The sequence below is a fragment of the Lepidochelys olivacea genome (assembly GCF_965140295.1).
Source record: "Lepidochelys olivacea isolate rLepOli2 genome assembly, chromosome: 11".
Classification (NCBI taxonomy): Eukaryota; Metazoa; Chordata; order Testudines; family Cheloniidae; genus Lepidochelys; species Lepidochelys olivacea.
In genome coordinates this window covers 53358396-53384591 of record NC_140421.1, presented here as the reverse complement: position 1 = coordinate 53384591, position 26196 = coordinate 53358396, and the positions used below count along the sequence as shown (strand labels likewise).

At 42.0% G+C, this 26196-nt stretch overlaps 1 protein-coding gene across 1 annotated transcript in view; it reads left to right on the top strand.

The window, feature by feature from the left end:
- The first annotated feature begins 1604 nt into the window (after positions 1-1604).
- The window catches only part of STAT4 (signal transducer and activator of transcription 4), a 62218-nt gene continuing 37626 nt past the window's right edge, over positions 1605-26196 (top strand). Inside the window, exons 1-3 of the mRNA XM_084643373.1 lie at positions 1605-1746; positions 8195-8323; positions 9226-9370. Coding sequence (XP_084499499.1) covers positions 8196-8323; positions 9226-9370 — 273 coding nt within the window. The 5' untranslated portion in view covers positions 1605-1746; position 8195. The remainder of the gene's footprint in view (positions 1747-8194; positions 8324-9225; positions 9371-26196) is intronic.

Below are 26196 nucleotides of genomic sequence, written 5' to 3'. Positions count from 1 at the left end.
CCTTGAGGAAGTTTTTAACCTAAGCTGGTAAGAATAAGCTTAGGAGGTCTTTCATGCAGGTCCCCACATCTCTACCCTAGAGTTCAGAGTGGGGAAGGAACGTTGACAGGGCAGCATTCCAGCTGCTTTGCACTGCCTCAGGCCTAGGATCCTGATTCGTCACTGCCTTGATCTTTGTCTAACTCTAGTCATTTCCACACAAGGGCAAAATTGATGTAAAATGTTATTCTGATTTGGTAGCATTTTATATCCATGTTGGACAGGTGTAAACAAACCTTGCCACATGTGATGTTGGAGAATCAGACCAAAATTCTTCTCAACATATAACTTTTAGATATCAGAGCATTGTGCTAGCAGTGGGACTGCTGACTGAAGAGCCACTCTTTTCCATCCAGAGCTTATTCAGAAAAAAAAATTATTTGAGATACTTCTGTATTGCACCCACTCCCCTAAGTTCTGACTGTTCATACGTCTGACCTTAAAACTGTCCACTCCTTAAATTGTGCCCTCTTTCCAAACAAAATATTTAGTAGCACATCTAGGGCAATATCAGAAAACACAATGACAATCACTGCCTCTAAAGTTCCATACATCAAAAATTGACATTTTCACAGCTCCAGCACTATCTGCTGCACAGCTTCTTCACAAGTGTTCCTGGCCTTTTAAACTCGTATTAACCATGTATTTACTTTACGAAAGTTGGACAAAACATTGTGAAAACTTAAGACATTGGCTGCTCAACCTCTGGGCTGGCAAAAACTATACCGACTCACTGAAAAGCAAGAGAATCTTAGCAGGACATATGGTCACTCTATACACTAGTAAGAGGATAAGCATATTACAGGTTTCGGAGGGCTCTACTCAGCAGTAACAGGGCTATAAGAAAGCCTGTCAACATTTTTTGTTTCTCTGATGAAAACTGGCCCACTCGCTCCAAACCAAACTTGTCACAAATAACTGTCAACAGCTTAATTTTCCACTTTTGGAAAATACATATAGAAACTGGATTCAGGATTGTTAGCAAGCATTTTTGGCACACAAAGTTGTTAATGACAATCTAACATGATTTTGATAAAGGTATTTTAAAATGTCACAGAGACTCTGGCAAAAAAGGGAAAACTAGTCCATTTTGAACCCTGCAACACATAAGGTTGAAAAAAAATGTAAAGAGAAAATAATACCGTAATAAGAAAAATATAGCTCAGAGAATAATGTTCCGTTGCCAACATCATGCTCAAAGCTTCATCAGTGGGAACACTGGGGGCAAGGCGATGCTTGGCCAAATCACCCCTTGCTGGGGCCAACAGCTGCAGTAGGTAGATCGGTAGGAAAGCAGGACTCCAAAATCCACCTCTTGGGGTGCAGCGTGGGAACAGCAGCACTGAAACCCTCGGGTCACGCAGTGGCCTGGAGCCTGGCCAGCCCCCGCCCCGCCCCTTGGGGATGGTTCGCCCAGTGCAATTCCAGCCCCCAGCCCATGCTCGGTTCGCCACTGCGCAGGGTCTCGTCTCCTCGGGGGACACGCCGGGGGCGGGCTGCGGCGTCCCTAGTGGCGGGACGGGGTCTCCGGGGCGGGACGGGGACGGGGACGGGGACCGGGACTCCCCGCTGACGCACAGGAAAGCCGGGAGGCAGCGCGCAGAATAAAGCGCGCGGCAGGCGGGGGCCGGCAGCCAGCCGCCCGGCGGAGCTCAGCCTGCGCGCCTCGCCACCCGCGGAGCCTGCCTGGGGGCGCCCCTCGGACAGGCAAGTGGGAGGAGAGCGGAGGGCACCGGGGGAGGGGCGCGAGGGCAGCCGGGCTCCAGGCTCTGCTGGGGCTCCGCTCTGGCTTCCCCGGGCAGCCCTGGCCCCGCGCGAGCTGCCGGCCTGGCCCAGGTGGGGCCCCGCACGGAGAGCGGGGCGGGCGCAGGAGCTGCGGCTCTGGGCGCCCGTCGAGCTGTCGCAGCAGCTGGCGCCGGGTGGGTGGGTGGTTGGGTCTCCCAGCAAAAGCGGGGACAGGCGGCCCCCGGGGGGAGCTTGGCCTTCAGGGGAGCCAGCGGGCCTCCAGGCAAGGCCAGCGGCTGCCTCGGGCAGGGCCCCCCGCGGCTCGGCGCCCGCTCGCAGCGCTCCCTGGAGTGGGGGCGGGTGAGGCCACCCATCTTGAAGCACGTGCCCCGGGGGCTGCGGCGCGAAGGGCTGCGTGCAGCTCAGCCCCGGCCGCTAGCTCTGCCCCCGCGGCCGGCAGCTCCAGGGCCGAACCGGGGGGGGCAGCGAGCCCCACAACCGCGGGCGTGGAAGGGCAAGTTTCTTGAGTGGGCACCTGCAGAGAAGAGCTGACGGAACGGAGGAGCGAGGCCAGCCGAGGAAACAGGGGACAGAGACTAGCTCGTTGGCCCCCTTCGCCTCCCCCCCCCGTACGCATAGCCCTGATTCCTCAGGGCTCTGCAGAGCAGCTTTGAAGGCGGTTCCTTGCCATTGTGCCCCGTTAAAGATGGGCCTGGGCCTGGGCCTGGGCGAGGGGGTGGGGGGGAGCCTTCCCCAGGTAAGCTCTGCGGTTAGAAGTTCAGAAAGAAGTCATTTTCAGGAAGCGTATTCTGAAACCCAAAATTTGCACGGAAACCCTGCTAGAGCATAGTGCGAAGACAGCCTTAAGAGATCATCTTCTTTTACCAGAAGGGTACAGGCCATTTGTGTTTTGAAAACAAATTAATCTAACTCCTGAAAGAAACCGAATAGAAGTAGATGCTATGGCACTGTTTTATAAGATTCCCACTTATGCACAATAATGGCCCTCTTAACAGCACAGAGCTTTGAGAATTAAACAGATACATTTAGACATAGGTCGTGGAACTAGGGGTGCTACTGCACCCCCCTGGCTTGAAGTCATTTCAGTGTTTACAGTTTGGTTCAATGGCTCTCAGCACCCCTACTATACAAATTGTTCCAGCACCCCTGCATTTACCTTCCATTTGTGAATTTGATAGTTTCAGAAGATACACATTTTGAAGCCCTGATGCTTTCCTAACATACCATTGAATTTAACTGTCCTAGAATGTATTTATAAGTTATAGAAACAGATCATCCAAACTGTATAGCACACACACTATTTTGACACCATAAATGAAATATGAAAGTTACATTGCAGCATTAAGAAATAGTCTGTTGCATTACATTGCAATATCAGCTCTGTGTACTGCACTAGATGCTTTAGAATAAGAATCTAAACTAAACTATGTATGTTTTCAGTTTTTTTAACTTTAATTTTTCCTGGAAAAAGGAAAGTACTTTTTGGTATGAATTTGAATAAAGTCTGTGCTTCACGTTGTCTTACAGTTTGTTTCACCACAAGAGAAAAGTAAATACATTTGCCATGTTCATGCCCTGTGACTAAAAGCGAAATGGAAAGCCTGCCACAATGTGTATTGTTTGTGTTTGAGCTGGATATGCTTTAAAAAAAAAAAAGTCTCCCATTTACAAAACAGGCCCCAATCGTACAAAGGGTCATGCAGGCAAGTGACTGTGAGCATAAAAGAAACCTTAAAGTTTACACTACAGACAAAATCCTGTAGTCCTTACTTAGGGCCTTATTAGGTGTTCCTAGCACATCCAAAACTCCAGGATTCTCAAAAGCCATTTAATTCTATTAAAGTTTTGCACTCAAAACTCCTACTGAAGTGTGTCTAAGGCCAGAAGGGACCCTTGTGATCATCTAGTCCAGGGGTGGCCAATGTGCGGCTCTTCAGAAGTTAATATGCGGCTCCTTGTATAGGCACCAACTCCAGGGCTGGAGCTACAGTCGCTAACTTTCCAATGTGCCGGGGGGGGGGGGGGTGCTCACTGCTCAACCCCTGGCTCTGCCACAGGCCCTGCCCCCACTCCACCCCTTCCCGCCCCCTCCCCTGAGCTTGCTATGCCCTCGCTCCTCCCCCTCCAGAGCCTCCTGCATGCCAAGAAACAGCTGAGCGGGAGGTGCAGGGAGAGAGAGAGAGAGAGGTGCTGTTCAGCAGAGCTGCCTGTGGGCAGGAGGCTCTGGAAGCCAGGGGAGAGGGTGTGGTGTTGGGGAACTGATGCGGGGGGCTGCTGACTTATTACTGTGGCTCTTTGGCAGTGTACGTTGGTAAATTCTGGCTCCTTTTCAGGCTCACTTTGGCCACTCCTGCTCTAGTCTGAGCTCCTCTATAGCTCAGGCCACAGAAGTTGCACAAGATGGATGGATTGTGTGTGTGAGAAAAATCACCAGTCTTTATATATGCAAAAGACACAGTCATCAGTATGGAAGGAACACATGCATTTCCCTCTTCATATACATCATTGATCAGTTATGCAAACTGTGTAAAGTTATCAATACAGCTGCAGAAAGGGAATGAAATGCTTTCATACCCAATTACCAGAAAACAAAAGTAAATAGTTGGTTACATTTTCTCTTCCACTAAATAGAAGAAATGTAAAAAGGAGGCGGCTTGAAAGTGATGTTGCAGGGAGTTTTTATAAATTGTAATAATGTAATCCTGGAGAAATGAATGCTGAATAAGATCTGCATATCATTATCAATGCATAAATATTCACAAGCTTCTTTTTGGAGAGAATTGCCATATATTCATAACAATATCTGGAGGGGGGATAAATCAGTAATTATATAAAGACCTCAAGATTTGGCTGTTAATCAGTTTTTAAACTTAGGTGCTCTTATTGACTTAATGTACAGCACTCAGTAACACATATCACAAGACTAAGTTATGCAGTACTTATTACGGAAAGACTCTCATTGACCTCCCTTAATGTTGCCTGATTAAGGCCACAGGACTCAGTTATACCCATAAAGTACTTCAGCTTCTTCAGGGTTTTCCTTTGGGTCAATGAAAACTAAAAATGGAAGTTCATAATGTTTTAGTGTTTGGTTTGAGATTCTTATTCAAAAAACTATTATTTTCCCTTTAATTAAAAATTTTAAGCATCTATGAAGTTATTTTTAATTCATTTGGAGGACATGGAACCATTTCATTTCAATGAGACAGAACACTTTTGACTTTGTAGTTTTGATGAATGTAGACATTAACATTAATATTTTAGTATCACAATTATATTAAATACCCTAAATGATGTTACCTTATCTAAACAAAGTAAACTGTTCAGTCTTGAGAATTAACATTTTGGGATTTGGATTCTATGGAAAATTGATTTTTCAGATTCAGAACTAGAGTTGTTTTTTGTTTGTTTTTAAAACATCAGGATTTTCTACAGAATGGAAATTCTGCTTTATGAATAACGCATCACAACAAAATGGGACAACAAATTGAAATATCAACAAGTCACCCAAAAATAAAGTTCTACAAAATTGTTATATTTTCAATCAAAACAAAATGCTTTTTTTTTTAAAAGTTAGCTAGACAAGGTGGGTGGGGTAATAGCTTTTATTGGACCAACTTCTGTTGGGGGGAGGGGGGGGGTGTCTTTTGAGCTACCCAGAGCTCTTCCTCAGGTCTGGGAAAGGTACTCGGTGCAGTTTAGACACCCATGCCTGGGCTATGCCAGTGGAGTTGGACTCTCAGTGCTTGAGCTAAGGGGCTGTTTAGTTTTAATGTTTGGGCTCAGGCTGAAGTCTAAACTGCAATTAAACAGCCCCTTAACCCAAGCCTCTGAGCTAAAGTCACCTGGCACAGGTGCACCACAGGTGTTTAATTGCAATGTAGACATATCTAGAGTGTAACAGCTAAATACAAGGTCAAAGAGATGCAATGTGCTAACTACTAATGCTAAACTAAGGGGCCATTCTAGGTGAAGTGGCCCATTAACACCCTGTAGTCATAGGACAAAAAAAGGGGGTTAGAAGGTTACAGATTGTTGTAATAATGAAGACACTGAATATATGGCTTAAGACCATGTTTGACGTTATGAAACAACTCAAAATAAAATGCTTCATTTTGAATTTTCACATTGAAAAACTGTTAATCTATATTTGTCTCAAAAGACTGACAGTTCCATAGTCTTTTTTCTCTCAAAACCACTTCAACAAGCTGTAATTTTTGTGTAGCACCTAGCACAATGGGGCCCTGTAAGCAGTTCCACTCACCACAGTACCATCCCCAACATCCAGGATGGCGTATTGGAGGGATTGTCACCTCTAGAACCTCCCTGCTCCTCCCCTCTTTGGCCCTGTGCCTGACCAATGGTACAGAAAGCCCAAAACAGCAACTCACACAAACAAAAGGGTCTTTCACACTGCTTGGGCTCATCTTTAGCCCACCCTCCAGACTCAGCTCCCTATCCCTTGTGGGTTACCTTTAAGTCACTCTGGCTCCTTTCCTAGAATCCCCTTTCAAATTCATTCCCTCTTCCACCCCCTATTTAAGGACCTACAAGAACCCAACCTACTCCCTGTGATTCATCTTCCAAACTGAGTTTTCTCAGCCCTTTTGTGAGGCTCAGGTGTCTCATACTGTCACCTGACCACAATTAGCCCTACCCCGTCTAGCTAAGATGGGGCTAATTACAGCACAGGGTTGGCTGCCCGAGGCCTCCTGGCCCTAAAAAGAGAAACCCACCCTGTTACAGTCAATCAAGCAGAGATTGGGGCTTTTAGGTAATATCATCAAATAATAATAGTAATAATAATAATAAAGGCGTTACAGGCCATTGTAGCAACATTTTTGTTGTTTGGGTGTTTTCCCCTTATCTGTTTTACTCTGAAATATGCAAAATATCTGCAGCATTGATTGGTAATAACTTTTTACAACATAAAAATGTAAATTAAAAAAATAAATATGGTCTAAATTCTCAGGTTTCAGAGTAGCAGCCATGTTAGTCTGTATTCGTAAAAAGAAAAGGAGTACTTGTGGCACCTTAGAGACTAACAAATTTATTTGAGCATAAGTTTTCGTGAGCTACAGCTCACTTCGTCGGCTCACTCTCTACCTCTTTTGTACCACTGAGACCATGCTAGGGATACTGAGCTGATATAGCTTGCTCCTTTGTCACTCCCTCTTTGCAGCCCCCAGCATAGGAAGTATGTCAGGGGTGGGGAGGAATGGAGAGGGTTTGGCAGGAGCACTGGCTGGAACATGATTCCAACAGGTGCTCTTTAGAGCAGCCTCTGAGCTACTCTAATGTGTGCTCAGGATTAAGGCAGAGAATCAGGAAGGTATAACCAGCTTCCTGATGGCCACCCCTCCCACTCTAGTCTGCCCAGGAGAAGTTGGATGCAGCATGAGAATCTGGCCCAATATTTACAACCTTGAAAGATTGTTGCAATCCCACACTCAAGTTACTGAAGTTAATGTTGGTTTTGCCTGAGTATGGAGTGACGATGCAGGTCTAATGTCTGTCCCTTATCCCCATGCAAGCTCATCACATGGTGGCCTATTCCTTGTATCTGCCTTTCTTCCCAGTACTAAGTTTACCAAAAACATACAACTACAATCTTAAGCAACCCCAAGGTACAATCCTTCTAGGTGAGATAGATATAGAGGTGCTTAGTCTAGATATGAATTTCAGAGTGGGGCAGTAGATGCCCTGATCATGCCTACATTTTCATCTCTTTTATTTCTTATGTGGCCTTCCCACTCCTGGGTTTGGACCCAAAGTGCACACAGGTTTATTGCAGTTAAAGATGTACTAGAGCAATAACTCAATGTGCTAGGGCAGGATATTGCACCTCAATAGAGAAGAGGATGGAGTTCTAGAACCAGCTGAAGTTGATGAAATACAATGATAAGTGGAATATAAAATCAGAGTAGTGTGAATTAATCAAACCAACAAGGGCACCTTCCTGCCAGCTTACTGGTCTTGTAAGTGATGATATCTGGCTTTGTAAACTACTTTTCTGAAAAGGGAAATACTGTTAAAAGAAAAGTCACTGTTCTGCCTGATATTTTTATGATCTACTTTTATGAGTCTTTCACACAGCAACCAGGGAGAGAAAATCATTTACAATAAAAAGGAAAAGGTGGTGTGAAACCACAGAAATCCGCAGGGTACCCAGATCAGTCTTACACCTGAAACTACTGTTTACTCTTTTTTTTTTAACTGAATAATTCACTGTTTCAGGTGGACAGTGTACCTTTGAAAGCAGAAAAAATGAAGGGTAGGAGGACTATAAAATTGTATGACAAAGGATGAACATATGCTGAAAACAAATGATACACATGCCATGGAGTGCTTGTGTAGTATCAAAGATTATACATTAAATATTAAACCAATTTCACCATTTCTTTTATAGTATGTCTCAGTGGAGTCAAGTCCAGCAGTTGGAAATAAAGTTTTTGGAGCAGGTAGACCAGTTCTATGATGATAACTTTCCCATGGAAGTCCGACATCTACTAGCACAGTGGATAGAAAGCCAAGATTGGTAGGATTAAATGTTCTTCTATCTACTAAGGTTTGATTTGTGGAAACTTTATGGTTTATTCAGGCAGATTTCTAGCATGTTTGCTTGTGAACTGTGAAGGAACATGCTTTGCAAGAAAAGTGTACCTTTAGTTATGTATTAAAGGCCATCTTATTCACATAGCATGTTGCCCTTTATTTATCTGAGAGATTCAGAGGGAAACATTAAAAGTGCCAATGTTTTCACGACATTAATTTACCAATTACAGATTTCCATTGCATATATTTTACTTGTCGAGGCAGATTTATAATAAAAACACTAATTAGTGTTTAGGGATCTCTTTCTTGCTTTGATTTTTAATAAATCAAATACCACATTTTTATTTAAAAATAATTCTTTAAAGAAGTAAGCTGAATGAAATTTTCTTTATCACACATTTATTGAAATATGGCTTCATCTATCTTTAATGAAGAGAAACAATATTAAAGCTTAATATAATCAGATAATACATAGTCATTCGAGCTGTCCTATAACTTTTAAACCTCAAATTTCTCTCTTTCAACCTCAAATTTCAGGTGTGATTGAATAGATTTTTGTTTGGACTCATCTCTATACAAAATATTTTATTTGTTTTTAGAATATTAACATTACAGTTTTTTGCATGAAAAAATGTCAGTTAGTTTTAGGTTTGTTTTTTTTGTTTGTTTGTATTTTGTAGTGTGAAACGGTTTCATCTACTCTTTTCTCCAGACTGCATGCAAGAAGCAAACTATCTTTTAAAAAAGTCTTTACTTGTTTCCTTTAATTCTGAATTTTTCACCAAGATGCAGATTATAACTTACTTAGCAAATAACTTGACATATATCATGACATTTTTGTTCATTCACATGCATATTTCATGTTAAGAATTTTGTGTTGCATAGGGAGGTCGCTTCCAACAATGAACCAATGGCAACAATCCTCTTACAGAACTTGTTAATACAATTGGATGAACAGTTAGACCGTGTTTCTCAAGAAAAGAACCTCCTGTTGATACACAACCTGAAAAGAATCAGGAAACTTCTTCAGGTAAGATTATTACCTCAGATTGCCCTTAAATAAATGTGTACCTTCTTTCTGGTTTCTAAGGCAAAATCCAACTACCACTGAAGTCAGTTCAGTTCTGTTTATGTTCTTAAACTGTGCTCATCACTGTAGTATCTAAGCAACTATGGGAAGATCAGACCCTACTATCTCCAGGCAAAATTAAGTTGACACTTATGGTCAAATTCTGTTCTCAGTTACACTTATGGAGTAACACATATGATTTCAGTGGAGATTGCACAAGTGTAACAGCAGAAACTGGAACCAAGGGGCTTGATATGCAGACAGATCTCAGTTTTTGCAAGTGAAGTTTTTCAACCTTGTCTAATTATAGGTGCGATGTTAGTAAAATGACTAATTACCTGATCTGTAGGCACAAAAGTAGATATTTAACTACGAATAGTTGTGTACACATACTCCTGGGGGAATTCTGCGCCAAAAAATTGAAAATTCTGCACATAATATTTTAAAATTCTGCAAATGTTATTTGTCTAAATAACACTATATAATCATGCCAGTTTCAATTATTTTGGTCATTGATTTCAAAATACCTGTCAGCAAGTATGTCTATAGCAATACAGACACACACAAAAATTCCCCTAGAGTAGAGAATTAAAGAAACCCATATGACAACCCAGTTTCTGTTTCTCTGCCCCCCCACAGCCCAGATACCCTCCCCCGAAGCCCAGAGCCCAGCCGTGGTCCCCCCAGCCCAGACATCCTCCCCTCCCAGAGCCCATCTGTTGCCCCCCCAGCCCAGATACCCATCCCCCTCTCTCCCAGAGCCCAGATGTTCCCCCAGCCCAGACACCCTCCCCGTCCCTTCCAGAGCCCAATCATGGCCTCCCCAGCCAGATACCCGTCCCCCTCACCCACAGAGCCCAGCCGTGGCCTCCCCAGCCCAGACACCCGTCCCTCTAATGCCCAGGGTTCCAGAAGGAGAAACAGCCTGGTGCTGGGTCCCAGCCAGGCTTGTGTGGAGTTTCCTGCATGCCACCGTCTCGTTCCTTCAGGGCATGCAGGAAGCTGCAGCTGCTGGGAACCCTCTACTCTCCTCCCCAGCGCTAACCTGCAGTGTCTTCTATGTACGAGTTGGGCTCGGCCAGGTCCAGCAGCCCCTAGTGGCGGCCAACAGCACTGCAGCCCATTTCTCTCGGGGAAAGGAAATTATGTGCAAAAACCATTAATTGCTGCAAAATTCTGCATTGCGCAGTGGCACAGAATTCCCCCAGGAGTAGTATACAATTCATTGCAGACACAAAAATGCAGGCACAGTTATTTACAGGTGAAAAACTGCAGCCAGCACTGGATATGAGGCTCTATAGCTGTGGTTTTAAACTTTTTTCATTTGCAGACCCCTAAAAAAATTCAAAGGGAGGTGCGGACCCCTTTGGTTGTCTTTGACATAATCTGCAGACCACAGGTTGAAAGCCACAGCTCTATAGCATATAGACCTTCAGTTTGATGCAGATTGAAGGTTGTCTTTTGACAAGCTTAAAGGTTTTTCCATCAAGCTTTTGCACATAGTGATATTTTCTTTTATTGGTTGACGTTAGTAAAACACAGTCTAATAAATGTTTGTTTATGGTAAGAATTCTGGGAAAACGATAGCATTTAGTTAATGATTTACTTCCTGTTATAATTGTGCCTTCTGCACAAAGCAGATACATATCTCCGTTTTATGAAAGGTTTCTTTCCCTTCTTTGATGGTGGCATGTTTCCTACTTGGACTGCAATGACTGTTATAGTTCTTGCAAAGGGTTATCTTTATTATATGTACTGCAATGGAAAATCTTAACATGACACTGCCAATCATTTTGTTCCCTTTATTCATTTATTGGTGATGGCCTCAGAAACTTGACAATATTTCCATTCCTACCAGTTTTTCCTCTTGCATTATTGAAACACTAATTTTTCTTATGTGATTTTCATGCAACTTGAAATTAAGGTCACTTTTCATTTCCTTCCTTGTTTGTATATCAACATCATCCATAATTTCAAAACAGTTAAAACAACAAGTTTATTAACTGCTTCTGCAGGACAAGCAGAGAGGCCCAGCGTATTTGTTTTTGTCCTAGGACACACAGCCATAGTGTGGTGGAAGTATTGCTGCATCACCCTACCAGAGGCATTCTCTCTGCAGGATCATACGTACAGAAAGAATGCCTCCAATGGCATTGAGATGAACAGTCCTGACCATCTTTTGAAGGCTGAACAGATACGCATTTTACACAGTCACCCGCACCAGATGCTTGAGTATAGGGATTTCTCTGTATTTTTATTCAGACTTTGTTTTGTTGTTTGGTTTCGCTCTTTAAATGTCCCCCTCTTCCCTTTGCTACGTATTTGACAAAAAGAGTATTATCAAATGCTAGAAACGCAACCAGCTCTAAACAAATGTGCACTCTAGATAACCTATAGAATGTAGGACAGATTGAGACGAGCACTCAGGTCTTCAATGTACTTTTGTATACATGTATGTGTATGTTTAGATAATAGCCGTGTGTGTGTGTGTGTAGAAGAAAGAACAAATGTCCTTAGGTCCTGACACACCTGCTGGGAGAGATACTGTGCTGTGCTTCTTAGGAGCTGCAATGCCATAGATGCGTACTAGTAGGCAGAGGCAAAGGTGGCTGTGAGCCATCTTTTGTGCCACCTGGATTCTGATCTGGCCAGGTTCTGAAGTGGTAACCGGAATATATGAGAACAATCCCAGGAGTCTTGTGTTCCTCTTCTGGGTTGTATTCTCCCCCAGCCTCTTGTGGCTTCACTGCAGCCTCTGCATGCTACTAGAACCGCATGTAGGGGCCAGAGCAGGAGGTAGGGCCCAGAGTCTGCCTTTTCCTGCCCCACAGACCTAAGCAGATAAAGACTGCATAGAGGCTGGCAACCACTGCTCAGCCCACTCCATGGCTGGCTTTCTCAAAAGAAATGCAACACAAGTGGGGGCATATACTGAATAGTTCTCTGTATCCCTATGCAGGATTGGGTATTAAGATCCCAGTCCTGCAAGCTGCTCCAGGCAGAAAGGTCCTTGTATGGAGCTCCATTGACTTCAGGAGCTTGGGGTCTAAAGGTTTACAGATTTTCTCAACAAGTCACTGTTCTGCCTATTAAAAGTGATATCAGTCCTGACCTTTGTGGTAAAATATTTCCATCTGAGAAAAAGAGCAATAGTTCTCTCTATTAGTAGCAGTGCTGGCCTTTCTCAGTTGTATCACGACAGCAAAGAACTGACTTTTTTAGATAACAAGTGACTGGTATGTTTTCAGAATAGAAATGTCAACCATCAGACATCTAATAGCACTTTCACTATTAGATCTTTTTCCTGATTTTTCTTTTCCGACCTTTAATAGTAAAACCCGCAGTCTAGCCTGATTTCCACAATAACTGCTACTGGCAGGGGCAGAGCGGATTTTTTGAAATGTTCCGTACTGTAGATAAAGCAAATAGCTTGTGGTGCTTTTAAAAAAAATAAATAAGCTGTAACAAACACATATTTCATTTAAAGTACTACATGTCTGGCCTTGAAATTGGTATAATATAATTTCTGCTTACGTCTTTAACCTAAATAAGTGCTACATGGCAGAATTCCAAAGGTCCAGATGTATTGATACAGATCCTGGATCTTCAGTTGTCAAAACTAATCCCACTCAGTTTAGTTCTCTTGGGCAGGTAGAAAAACCACAACCAGCACCCTCATTGTTCTCATTTTATTATTTGTCAAGCGCTGAAAATGTACTGAAAGCTGTACAGGACACCCAATACAAGATAAGCCCTACTCCAAAGATATTAAAGTATACAAATCGCATGTGGGAGAGCAAATTTGGCATCTTTTCTCAAACCTATTTGTGCTCTAGGCTGGGCCTAGATCCTTGGTTGGGCCAGAGTTCTGCTTAGCACGCCTGAAGAAGGGTGGCAGGGCACTTCCCTGATCCCTGGCACAAGTAAGAACATACACAGCACCCCTTTAACTTATACCAACTTGCAACAGCCCCCTACAGCTGTTATTCCAGCAATCCCTTCTGGTGTTGCAGCACACGCTGGCTGTGCCACCTCCTGTCCCAACACACCACCAGTGCCAGGGGAAAACAGGTGATTGGGAGGATGGGGTATAGAAGTAGGGAGACTTTCTATTGGCTTAAATGGGAGATGGGTTGGACTCTTAATGCGAGAGGAAAAATATATTTGTAATTCATCTTCTACTTTTTGGTGTCTGTGTGAACAGTGTTAGTCTATTTATCTCTGAAGGTTATAGCCCACCTGACTTACTCTTGGCTCTCTAGTGCAACATTTCTTTGAAATTTCTCAGTTCACTCCTCTTCCTTCCCCTCTACACCACACACACACACACACACGAAGCTACCCAACCTCAACCCATGATCTGAAAGTGTAGTTTATATATTATTTTAAGCACAGTTCTGTTATAACTTTAAAGAACACTTTGTCAAGCTTGACAGATCTGGAAGCTATAATTTGTCTTCAAGTACAAAGGCTGAAGCAGTCTGCCTGTAGTATTCACCACTATGTTCCTGAGTAGAGTTAATTGGAAAAAGGACTAGTGGCACCGAAGTTGCAATGAAAAACAAAAAATGTTATGGGATTTTTTTCCTCCCTGTTCTCCTACTAGATCTACTCCTGAGTAACCTCTACAGCAGACTTTGCTCACTGGTTAATGTAGTGGGTGTCCAGCATGCATCTCACTTGTATACCAAAACATTCATCTGCTCTGTTTTTTGGAATGGGCAGTATGCTATTGAAATTTACAAAACTCCTGCTCGGATCATTCAGCAAATAGGAGTCTTACACATACATTTCAATATGCACTAGTGCCTTCTATCAACAAATGAAACATACATACCCAAGAGCCAAGACACAGCTGTGAAAGGCATCCCCAACCCCCAGAACCATACAGGAGAACCTGTTCACAGAGACTCAGAGGGAAGAGAGCAGAGCAATCCACTGCATTTACCAATCTGGTATTGAAGCGCCCTATCTACTAGAGATGCTATTTTCCAATGACGCTTAAAACACATTTTGATATATCTTTAATTATCACAAGTTATAATGTCATTCGGGTGAACCAGCCTTTACAAAGGGACACAACACACACATTATCAGTGCCTTGCACAACCATTTTCTAGGTGGCAATGGAATATTTGGAGTCGGGATTGTTTGGTTGCTGTAATGATCTTGGGGTTCATTAAATAACAAACCAGTGAATGAGACAGGAATAAAACTTGAGTAAAACAAACTGGAAAGTGTCTCTGATGAACAGCTGCACGCAGCCATACAGAGTTCCCAACCCCCACTGTCAGGGCACATCTCTAAATTCCTTTGACATAATGTTGTCCCTGATGAGGGAGCATCTCTAAATTATAATCTTCTACAAACCTATCTCTACAGTTATGTTCCTGGCTCTGGAGGGGAGTTGTGTCTAATGGTTACAGATATCTCAGCCAAACACATAGATCTGGCACATTTAGTGGCTATCAATGCGACTGCGTCTCCCATACTCGACACAGATTTCTATTCACAGCTCTTCCTGCAGTGTCTTTGTGCAGCTTCTCAGTTGTCCAATCATTAAATAGGTGGGAGATGCCTGCCTCCTAAGTTAGAGGTATGAGACCTTGCTCAGTAATAAAAGTTGTGAAGTGCACTGAATTATTAAAACCAGTTAGTAGAAGAGCTGACGCTAGACCTCATGGTCTCCTTCGAGCCCAGCCCTCCTTCCCTGGCCAAAGCAATGCTGCTGCTGCATCCAATCTGGACCTCAGGTTTTGAGTATGCTCAGTGCAGATGGCAGGAAAGCGGAGTGGGGGAACATGCTCAATTTCGCTGGATGGCAAGTGGGGCTGGAGGAGGCACAGTGCAGATGGAACATTCAGAGATTGCAAACCTTTAACAAGCGCTGCTGAGAAAGCGTAAATAATTATTTTCAGACCTGATGGATTTTCATGGAAACAGCAAAAGACATCTGTGTACCTTTAGGACAGTTCGCACCTTCAATCAAACTTCAAGTTCCTGCTCTAAACCATGAAGATATTAGACTTCAAAGAAACAGCTGAAAAAGCATTTCATTTATTATTTATTTCAAGTTAAATACTAAAAACAATTCCTATGCAAGGCTCTAGGCACCCTAATCTTGTAACATTAGCAAAACTACCAATTTTTAATTAACTTCATTCTCAGAAATAGCCAATTTAGCAGAAAGTATTAAAATTAAAAAAAAAAAAAGCAGCTTGAGGCAGAGAGCAAGTACGGGAAACTTATGTCTGAATGGTTAAAATCTGGCCAAGTTACAAGCCACTGAAAACTGTGTGATAATGGAAAGTGCTGGTCAAACTTAAAGTTGCTACCAGCTCCTTCGTAATACATGTGTCTATTGTTTACTCCTCTATCCACTCCTTGGCTGAAATACCATTTCTAGGTATTAATCTGATATAAATCAGTCTATAAATTGCTTGAGGATTTCTCTACATGACTGGCACGATGTACATCAAAGTTTTAGGCTAAAACACTGGACATTGTTTATTTTGGTTTTGTTTTTTATTTCTGTATTCGGTAAATTAGATTCAAGAAAATGAAAGCTATAGAGATGAGGTTAACCTGTCATTGCTATGATCTTGGGTGGACGCTATTACAGCAGGTTTACTTATGAAAGGTCTTATTTTCCTTATATCTGTCCATAGAACTCCTATTCACATGAATAGGAGTACTATGAACCGATGAAGTGGAGGAAGGGGGAAAAAAAATAGAAGTATACAGCTACAGTACTTGCTCATGCTTAAAGAAATCAGGTGGAGGGAAGCAAACCAGATTAGTCACAAATACAATTTTTGTTGTTGCTATGACAACAGTGTGATGGTGAGGTGTTGAGCCTAGACGTAAGTAACCAGATAAAATGAGAAGACTGTAGGTAGGAGAAGAGTCTGCTATCATTTCTAAGAGTTAGTTCCAAGATGAAACACAGCAGACATAACCTTAGACCGTGACCAATTATATTTTGTTTTTAAACATATTTTGAAATGGCTTAGGTAGGATTTTTATAAAATGAGAATCAAAGGCAAAATGAGTCACATTCCTTTTATCCTTCAACTTTAAACTCGCAACATATTTTCAAATATATTATTTCCCCTCCCCATAATGTGTGGGTGAATTTGGTGCACAAGAAAATGAACAGAGACTGACACATTATATGGTAGGTTTACGATATACACAAATGAAGAATAGGCAGAAATCATTCCTACTTGTAACTGAAGCCAAACTTTACCCTCTGATATTGAGATACCTGCTCCTTAATTAGAACAGTTTGCTTTTGGCATTTAAAAACACGGGGTCACATTAGGTCATTGATTCTTAAGCAAATCTTACCATTGAAATCACTGGAGGAACTCTGCTTAAGTCAGTGGCACAGTGTAACCCACAAAAAAAAAAAAGATATTTAGTGGGGAAGTGAAGGACGTGCAGTTATAACATAACATCTCAAGAAGTTGAAGACAAATGGGAAGGAGAGCTCCTCCACCTATTTAGCATTCAAGCTTTGGGTTATTGTGTAGCAGTTCATACTATTGGACAAAATCTGGATTTCCCACCTAATGCAAAACTCTGATTGAATGTAAAGGAAGTATATGCACTAGCCAACTGGGGCAGGGTGAGGGGGGCGGGGAGAGTAGGGAATGGGAGCTTTTCCTGAGTAAGGATCTAAGTGTGCAGGGCTGGCCCTAACCCAAATGGCGACCCAGGTGAGGTGCATCTTTGACACCCACCCATTTGTTAACCTTTCAAATATTTTATTTTTTATTGCAATTGTAGCCCATTTCTTGACTTTGATCCACGATTTGCATGCATGATTTATCCCTGTCATAAGACAATAAATTTGCATGCTATGATCTGTAACTCTGTATTTATTCATGCCATATGTAAGCAAATAAACATATCCTTTTCTCTGCGCTTATAGAAACTTTAATTTGAAGAATAACTGAAATGTACTAACATCAAGCAATTGAACTGTGCACCAACATTGCGTGGACCAGTATTAAACAGTGTTGCAGTAGGTGATAGTCTTAGAATGTCAACCCTAGTCCTTTAGTTCAGGAGGTTGTTTTTCCTCGCTTTTGCCCTCGTGAACTGAAGCACAGCATCAGAGAGATCAAAAGACTGGTCAATGGCATTTTCAAGTGCCATCATCAATCAAAGATATGTTTTAATGATCCTGAGCTTTAAAAAAAACAAAAAAAACTGTGCTCACCACTCTTGACTGTGACCAGTAGCATGAGCAGAATCCTCAAAGCTATCCACACATTAAGAAAAATGCCTGTCTGCTGTGCCTCATGAATGAATTGGAAAACTTGGAGTGGAGAGTATGCTTCCCATGTTGCAAAATGTGATGGATGTTGTCCAGTTTGGCAGAGGTCTTTATCATTGATGTCTGAACATTATCCAGGTGTCGGCATCCGGTAAAGGTCCGTACAATTGTTCAAGAGTGTTTTCCTGTCCGCTGGCAGCTTACTAAGGTCATGCAAAAAGCCCAGGTCTTTTTGTGGTGCTTCATTTTTCTAAACCCTTCTATGATGGACATTCAAACAGTATCAACGAATGAACAAAACAATTCCCTTTTGAATTTTTCTTCTGAGCTTCCCGTCACCTCATCTCTGCCCTCATAACTAAACTGTCTCTTCTTGCAATGAATATGAGTTTCCTTGAAGACAGGCTTAACACTGGAGCTTTTTGCTATTTCTTTGGCAGCAGTGAGGCATATTCAAATCTGTTGTCTCTGTAGGCCACAACAAAATCAAGGAAGCTTTTCATCAAAGTAGTCGCAGTCGCGATGTCCATCGACTGAGTTTGTTGTAATGCCTTGCTTACAACGTTTACTTGGAACAGGATATCATGCCAAACCACAATTGATACCAGAAGTCAGTGATCTGGTTTGCCAGGCTTTGTCCTCATTTCTGATTCCAGCCACAGCTTTACTCAGCTGCGCCAGTTCCATCAGGGCATCATAAACCTCAGTCACTTGGTACCTCACTGGCCTTATGCTGTCAGTGCAGCTCTCCCAGTAAGTGTCACTTAGAGGCTTCATGGTCAGATTTGTAACATTGTACATGAGGATCTTATACCTGATAGTTAATGCTGAAAACATATCCTTTGCAGTACTCCAAAGAAAGATATGGAATCTAAAGATGATGATGCTGCATTTGACACAACCAGTTTGAGGGAATGGCAGCCACAAGGCACAAAGAAAGCTCTTGGATTCAGCACAAGGATCCTTGCCTGGACGCCACTGTTTCTTCCCTTCATATTTGCACCATTGTTGTAGCCTTGGCCACAGCAATCCTGAAGCTTTATTTTATTCTCATTCAAAACATTCATAAGCAGTTTTGTCAGGCCTTTTCCAGTAGAGTCATCCACAGAGCGGAAACAGATAAAGTGTACCTTTACTTGGATATAGCCATCCTTGTCATCAGCGTATCTTACTGTAAATGACAACTTTTCACTGTGATTAATATTAGGACTGCAGTCCATTATTATGGCGTAATAATCAATATGTATCAAGCACCTTCCTTGCCATAAGGTCAATCAATTTGTTTCCAACTGTTTTGCTGCAGTAATGATCCATAGCTTCTTTATGAACTACTTGACTCACACATAACATGGTCGTATTTCCCAAGGAGCTCTACCAAATCGAGAAAATTACTGTTATGTTAAATGAACAACTTATCTGATGATCCCTGGAAGGCCAAATTATTCTTTGCAAGGAAGAAGGTAATTGAGATCAGATGCTTGAGCACGTTCCTCCAACGCTGGGTGACTTTTCATGTTACTTCAGAGCATCAGCTAAGTTATGCCAATAATTGTACCTGGAAAGTGCAAGCAATGATTTGGCATTCTTGTCAAATATTTTGCAACAAAACCAGGGCACTTTGTCAGTTGATTTTGAGAAAACTAGCCAATGCCAATTCAGTTTCTCACCATTCTCGAGCCCTTTTTCAGAGTGTGACTTTGAGCAGTGTTGCTTCTGCTCATTTACTGGAAACGTCACATCCTTGATTTTGCTTGGCCCGTTCAAAATTGTACGATCAATATCAGCAGAGTTTAGGATCGCCAGCCATAAAGCAGGATCTGGTATATCGATATGTGGTGTCAGTTTTTCTCACTGCCATTTCTGTCATCATGCAAGGCTGATTCTTCTTTATAGTTTCTCTCTTTTTCATGTAAACCAGATTTTTCTTTGTCATTACTCTCCTTTTCATGTGAGCCACATTCTTTTTTATCACCAGTCGCCTTTACGCTGCCAGGAAAACTGGATGATTCTCCATCACTTGCCTCACATTTCCATTCTTTACCATCGGGTAAATCTGCTAATTCCGTAGTAATAGGACTTCTATCATTTACGCTTTGCTCAATTTCTTCTGCACTGGGACAATCGTTACTGCCGAAGCCCGATCTATGTTGTTCTGATTCAGATATTTTCCCATCAGATTTGCCCCTGGCTGCAAACTAGATTGCAACTGAGGCACTCAGCTTTGAGCCTCTGCTTTGGAGGGCTCATATCTCTTAGGGGTAGGTAGGCTTTTGTGTGTGTTGGTCAAAATTTTTTAATTTTGTTTTATATATTTACTTTTGGTTGGTAGGGGTTAGGGAAAGAAACAGGTGTCAATGTTGCAAGTATCATTCTTATGTGGAAAGACTTGATATAGAATTGCTGCACTGTAACTTTTCTCCTCAACCACAACGTCGCTTTCTCATGGGTTTATGATGTGGGCTAAGTTAAACCTAAGTGTCGGCCAAATCCTGCCTTTCGTTGCCCAGTTGCACTAGAAGGAGAAAAGGGCTTAGGGAGCCTCTTCTCCACTCTCCAGTCCCCTTTAGCAGCTGGGAAGGAATCTAACTTGATGCTCTAGGGAAGGAGAATGGCTAATGTGCCAGCTGTGTAATCTTAGTCCCAAGGGAGCATGGTCTCTCAAGGGAACATTGTCAAAACCCCTCTTCCCTGCCAAACTGGTTAGTGCAGATTGTTCATCTGCAGTATGTGCTAAATCTCACATTTTTCCTTTGCAGCCTCCCATCTTGGGCCCTATCCTAGCAGGATGACTCGGGTAATGAGCAGCCAACGTCCCACCTTTCACCTCCAGCATGACTCCTATGAGTCTAGATGTCTTCTAAATGTCTAGCCCTTTGCTAATATAGTTGTTTTTAAGGATGTCCCATCTTTGTATGGCTAAACTATTTCTTTTTAGACTTTGCTTTTTTGCACATAAATTGTTTTTTGATCAGATAGTACCTGTGAGAGTGATGAATGCAATAATACTGGTGATCAGATTGAACCTTCTAGGTGCTACTGTAATGCAAATAATAAATAATAATAACTCTGCTTTACATGCACAGTAAGTCATTTGACAGTTTGTCACTGATATTATATCAGTGTTTCACGCATATGACAATATCAGTCCCTACCTGTAAATAACCACCCTCCCACCAACAATTAGTCTGTGGCGGGGGGGTGAGAGAGAGACTAAATTTCTTATTTCAAAATGGTTACAGAAGTCACTTCCCCAGTAAGAAAAAATGTGACAGATGTTTCCTAAAATTGTTTTGTTTCACAGCAACAAAGGAAAGTGACAAAAACAGCGTATGCTGTGAAATAGGAGATTCCAACTGGCATTTTAACAAATATTTCTAACAAACACGGTACTGAGAAGCAGCTGCAGAGGATGGAAACAATAGCCATTGAAGTGTGAGCTGCAGTTTCCTGTTAAAGATTATAACAGGGTGAGAATGGAACATAGAAAGAAATACTCAGAACAAGATAGAGTGTTGTCTTTTAATGCCCACTGTAGTGCCATATTGCCTCACTTGAAATATCATTCCTTTTATACAATATATTTATTTTAATGCTCAGTGTTAAAATGTTACCTTTGATGCCCAAGAGCAGAATTTTTTTAAAATCTTTTCATGTAGATTTAGTACTCATGAACAATACCAGATTAACAACCCAGCAGACTGAATTCCACTATTTATCCACAAGCCAGATGCCGGTCAAGACGGAGGTGTGAAAACTTCCCCTTACTGCAACTCAATCCTAATGCTGACATCAGCAGTGTGAATTAATACCAGTGGGGGCTCTTATCTCTGTAAAGTGAATGGAGGTCAAATAAGCCATTAGCTGCTAAAAACTTTTGGTTGCTAGTGACCTGTGCTAGATTTGATCCTGTGACCTATGAAGGACAAGCTCTAGATCTCATTACCGAGCACCCCTTGGGCCTACCATCATCCTTTCTCTGTCTCCTTCAGTCCCCTGTGTGAGAATTTGGCCTACAACAATGCATTAAATCCGAGTGGGTAAATAACAAATAGGAAAGGTATATTTAATGTGTTCTGCTGTATAAGACTGATTAACTATTAGTTTTCATGATTAACATCCTGCTCCAATGGGTAACATACTTTAACCACCAGCACGCCCCACTAAAAATCTTGGCCTGGAGAAGGCATAATCCCATGACTTTTGCATTATAGACCATTCTAGCCAACTGAGCTAGCCAGCCTGCCACCAGTACATTAGCTAGGGTGGGGGATTTTCTTTATTTAATTGATTCCCCCACCCAAAATAAGGAACTGGGAAAAAAAAAGGCAGAAGAACAAAAAGGTAGTACATTGGAAAAGGGAGGGGAAGGAAAGAAGGGAGGCAGAGAGGAGAAAGGAGCTGGACATTTGTTTCTGTTCCCTAGGAATTAATCAAAGGTATCTAAAAAGTCACACAAAAGCTTTTCAAGTTTATCTAAGGTCCCTGTTCTCTGAAATGTTACCCGCTTGTTAGCTACCAGGACAGTCCAGTTGCTGTGCTAAACTTCTGTCCCTCAAGGCAGTCCACTTTTCTATCTAAGCAATATGAGTCATTTAGCTAGAAGCACTGCTCAAGACAACCAAGCTTTCCATGAGCGTTTCCAAGGTGATGGGATAGATCTCAAAACACACTTCTGAGAATTAACGTTAAAGAAGGTAACCATTATCATATTAATCCTCCTGCCTGCTTCTAGCCAAAAGGCTTGTATCCTGGGACAGTCCCAACCTATGTGAGCCATTGAGGCTCTGGGATACCCACATCACCAAAAGCAATCTGTTTTGGAAAGGCCCATGCATTGTAACCTATGCAGGGACCAGTGTGAATGAAACAGTTTTCGTTGGGTCAGCCTTAACCGTAGATCAGTAGTAGAGTTTTTAATGTTTTGCAAGGTGCTTCCCTCTTAGCTAGGGTTTAAGGATAGACACAAATCTTAGTTCCACCAGAAGGAGGAAGCTGGACAGGCAGGTGCTCTGTGACTGGGGGGCCTATTTCCAGTCTGTTATCCAAACACACCTCCAGGCGGAGTTCATCTGGGCAGTATCCACTGACTCCCTAGACACCTTTGAGGAGCAGTGGGTGCTATCAGGGGATCTCTACTCATTGCCCCCCCGCCCACCGGATCCCTGATTTTTCAACCTTTGACCTCATTTCCATTCCTGTTTCTTTTGTTGTCCACAGTAATCAGCTGTAGCCTGGGCTTAGAAGTTCCTCCCCCTTAAGTAAGGGGGCGGACCTTCAGTTATGGACAGGGTTAGGCTGGTTTGTCCCAGTGCTTCAGACGGTACAAATCTTTGTTCCAGTCCCAGTGCAGGCAATCTAAACTAGGGAGGGTCTTTGCAGCCAGGGAGTACTAAAAAGCTACAGCTGGTTGGGTGAAACTGTGGAGCTTTCTGGTGGTGGGGAATTTTTAAAGAGAACTGTTCTAATTCAGACAAGATGTAAGAATGGAAATTGTGTTACTAGAGTGGAAACGCATATTCTATTGGCAGGCCAATTCCTAATTATTGCTTGTTTAACTCAACGCTAACACTTCGTGTACATGTTTACTGGTGTTTATAGGACTTACAAATGTAAATTGGCTCATAGATGGGAGCGAGAAACTCTTATAGTCTGTGCTCAGTCCTGATCTACTGGGGCCTGACGGTGAAGTTCTGAAGCAAGTATCATCTTGGGAGGTTGTTACTAATGCTCTAGTATAGAATGACTGTAGGAGAAAAATAAATCGGTCAATCCTCTTCCTTTGCCACCATCTCCCCCCCATCGCAATGAGGTTATGGGTTTGACTAACCTTTGCTGTATAATGCATTGTGAAAGTAGAAGTGTATATTTAATTTTCTACCTTAAATAGGCTTGCTCTTCAGCATCCTCGCATTGAATGACCCATAATAACCAAAGACTCCAATCGGGATATGAGGCAGAAATTGGTCTCACACAGATTTTAAGTAATCACAGAAGATTCTTTCAAAGTTAAATTATTTGTATAATCAAAATAGAATACACATCCTGGTTAATGTCAGTAACTGTGTGAAATTACAAAATGACTTGAAGTCAGTCTGACATGCAATTTACCAGAATGTGTTCTCTCTCACCAAATAGCATTGATCAACAAATATTACTGGTAAATTAGGGAAAACACTTTGATATTACAAATGGAGTGGAAAGGAAAGTTCATCTCCTGCAAATTCCAGTGGGCCCCAGATCTCTTCTGCTGTGTGGGGATGCTTAGTAGCAAATTCTATACATTTCATTGCATTAAATTTTCTGGGTTTCCCTCCTCCCACAGCTCTGTGTTTCTCTATGGGAGATGGTGACCTGGCCTGCACTAATTAAACTCTGCTGTTTATCTGCCCACAAATTATTAAAGTTTAGTTCTGTGTGTCCTAAGGAATTTAATGAGATCCTGGAAATTACACAGTTTACAGTAGGCGGGCATTGATGAAGAGGGGAAATACAGAATTGTATATGTACATTCTAGGACTTCCCCATATCATGAGAATTGCCTAAAAGAAGGAGGTTGCCTTTGAGTTCTCTTCTTTCATGCATCCTGAGGATGATGGGGGAGGGGAATCTAAAATATAAGTCTAAGATAAGTACAGTAAATAGATACTCACACAGGTACTTCCTCTTTGACCTAGATAAAACAGAAGCATAATGGCTGTCTGAATGTCCTTTTAATAATAATACTCCAGACTTGAAAAGTTTCCTTTAGAGAATTCTCAAGCACTTTATAAACAAAGAATCATAACACCTATGAGAGAGGTACAGTAAGTATTATCATACCTACTTAATGGATGGGTAAACGGAGGCAGACTGAATTGGGAAAGAATCCTGTGCCCTTTGAAGGGTTTGCTAGCCTTTTAAAGGTGGAATGAAAAAAATGCAAAGGAAAACAAGGGTGGGTTGTGCTTTTTGTTCTTCTTTATGAGGCATAAAGAAGGTCTGGAGTTTTTTTCTAAAAACAAAATGAAACAAAAAACAAAAACAGTTTTTTCCTGCCTTTAAAAAAGAAATTGGAAATTGAAGATCTGTACAGCCTGGAAGACTGTATGGGGGTGACTGGAGATCTAGTAAAGTGAGGCTATTACAAGAATCAGGAGAGTGAAAAATGAGCAATTGGGAAGGGAAAGGATTTTTGTCAAACTGTTTAAACACCCTGTCTTTTAAACCCCTGTTTAACTTCAATAAAAAATTAACAGTTTGGGGAATGAAAACTTTTGTAAAAGATTCAGCAACAACACCCCTCCAACCAACATCTTCTGAGCCATCCAGTAGGCCCTCTAACAAAACCTGGGAAGACCAGAGTTGACATCCCTGATACTCCTACTTTTTTAAAAAAAGCAGGGAAAAATCCCCCAAACCTAAAAACATTTTTGTAAAGAATCAAAAAGGACACAAGCCCAGTTAAAAAAATAAAGAGAGTCCTTTGCAGGTGAGTGACTTTCTCAAGATCACACAACAGGTCAGTGTATGTCAAAAGTAGAACCCAACAGTCCTAACTTCCAGTCCCCTGCTTTAGTCACTGTCCACACAGTCATTCAGATTCTCAGCTGGTGCATACCAGAGTCACTTCCATTGAAGTATATCCACTATTAGTGACCTGCAGAGCCTGTACTTGTGGTCTGTGTAAAGCTGGGGGTAGCTTGTAAAAATCTGATCAGGTCTTAGTACAGTTTGAAGTACACGGTGCTGGCTGTTCCTCTTTGTTTTCAGCTGGTATATCACCTGAAGCAAAGCTAAGAATTAAATACTTATATTAATTTACCATATAAGCAATTGCTGTAGTTGCTATAGGACTGTTATGAGATCATGATTTGTTGATGAACTGTGTGAAAGAGGTGACCCACATGATCACAGATGAGAGAGGAGGTGTCCACAAGACAGTCGGTCAATTAAGTTGTGGTCCACACTATAAAAAATGTTGAGAACTCTCTGGTCTAGGTGACTTGTTTCACATTAAGCAATAAAACAGTTGCCAACTCTAGCATAAAATCACAAATGATACTGACCCCGTTGTGAAGCACTTTGAGGTTTGCTGATGAAAAGCACTAAAGAGGAGCTAGATACTGTAGTATTGTTATAGCAAGTCTTGGTGTTTTTTAGTTTTCCATGATCTTACAACTGCTGGCATCAAACTTATGAATTTTCCCATATTCAAAATGGCCACCCTCTCATTACTTTCAATGGAGATGAAGCAAGCTGTTTTCAGTTAAGATGGCCAAAGTTTCCCAGCAGTCTTTGAATTCTGCAGTGAGGTTGCCTCTAGTAAAGATGGCTGCTTACTTTCACCATTTTCAGTCCAACTGAAGCTTGCCTGGGAAGATGGCTGTGAGCTCTATGATTAGGGGTCTGGGCAGGAAACTATAAGAAGATAAGAGACTGTAGGGAGCAAGAAAGGAACTGAAGAGGTATAAGAGACTGAGGGGGTGCAGGAAAATTCTGGATTTACCTGAGCAAAACTCCACAT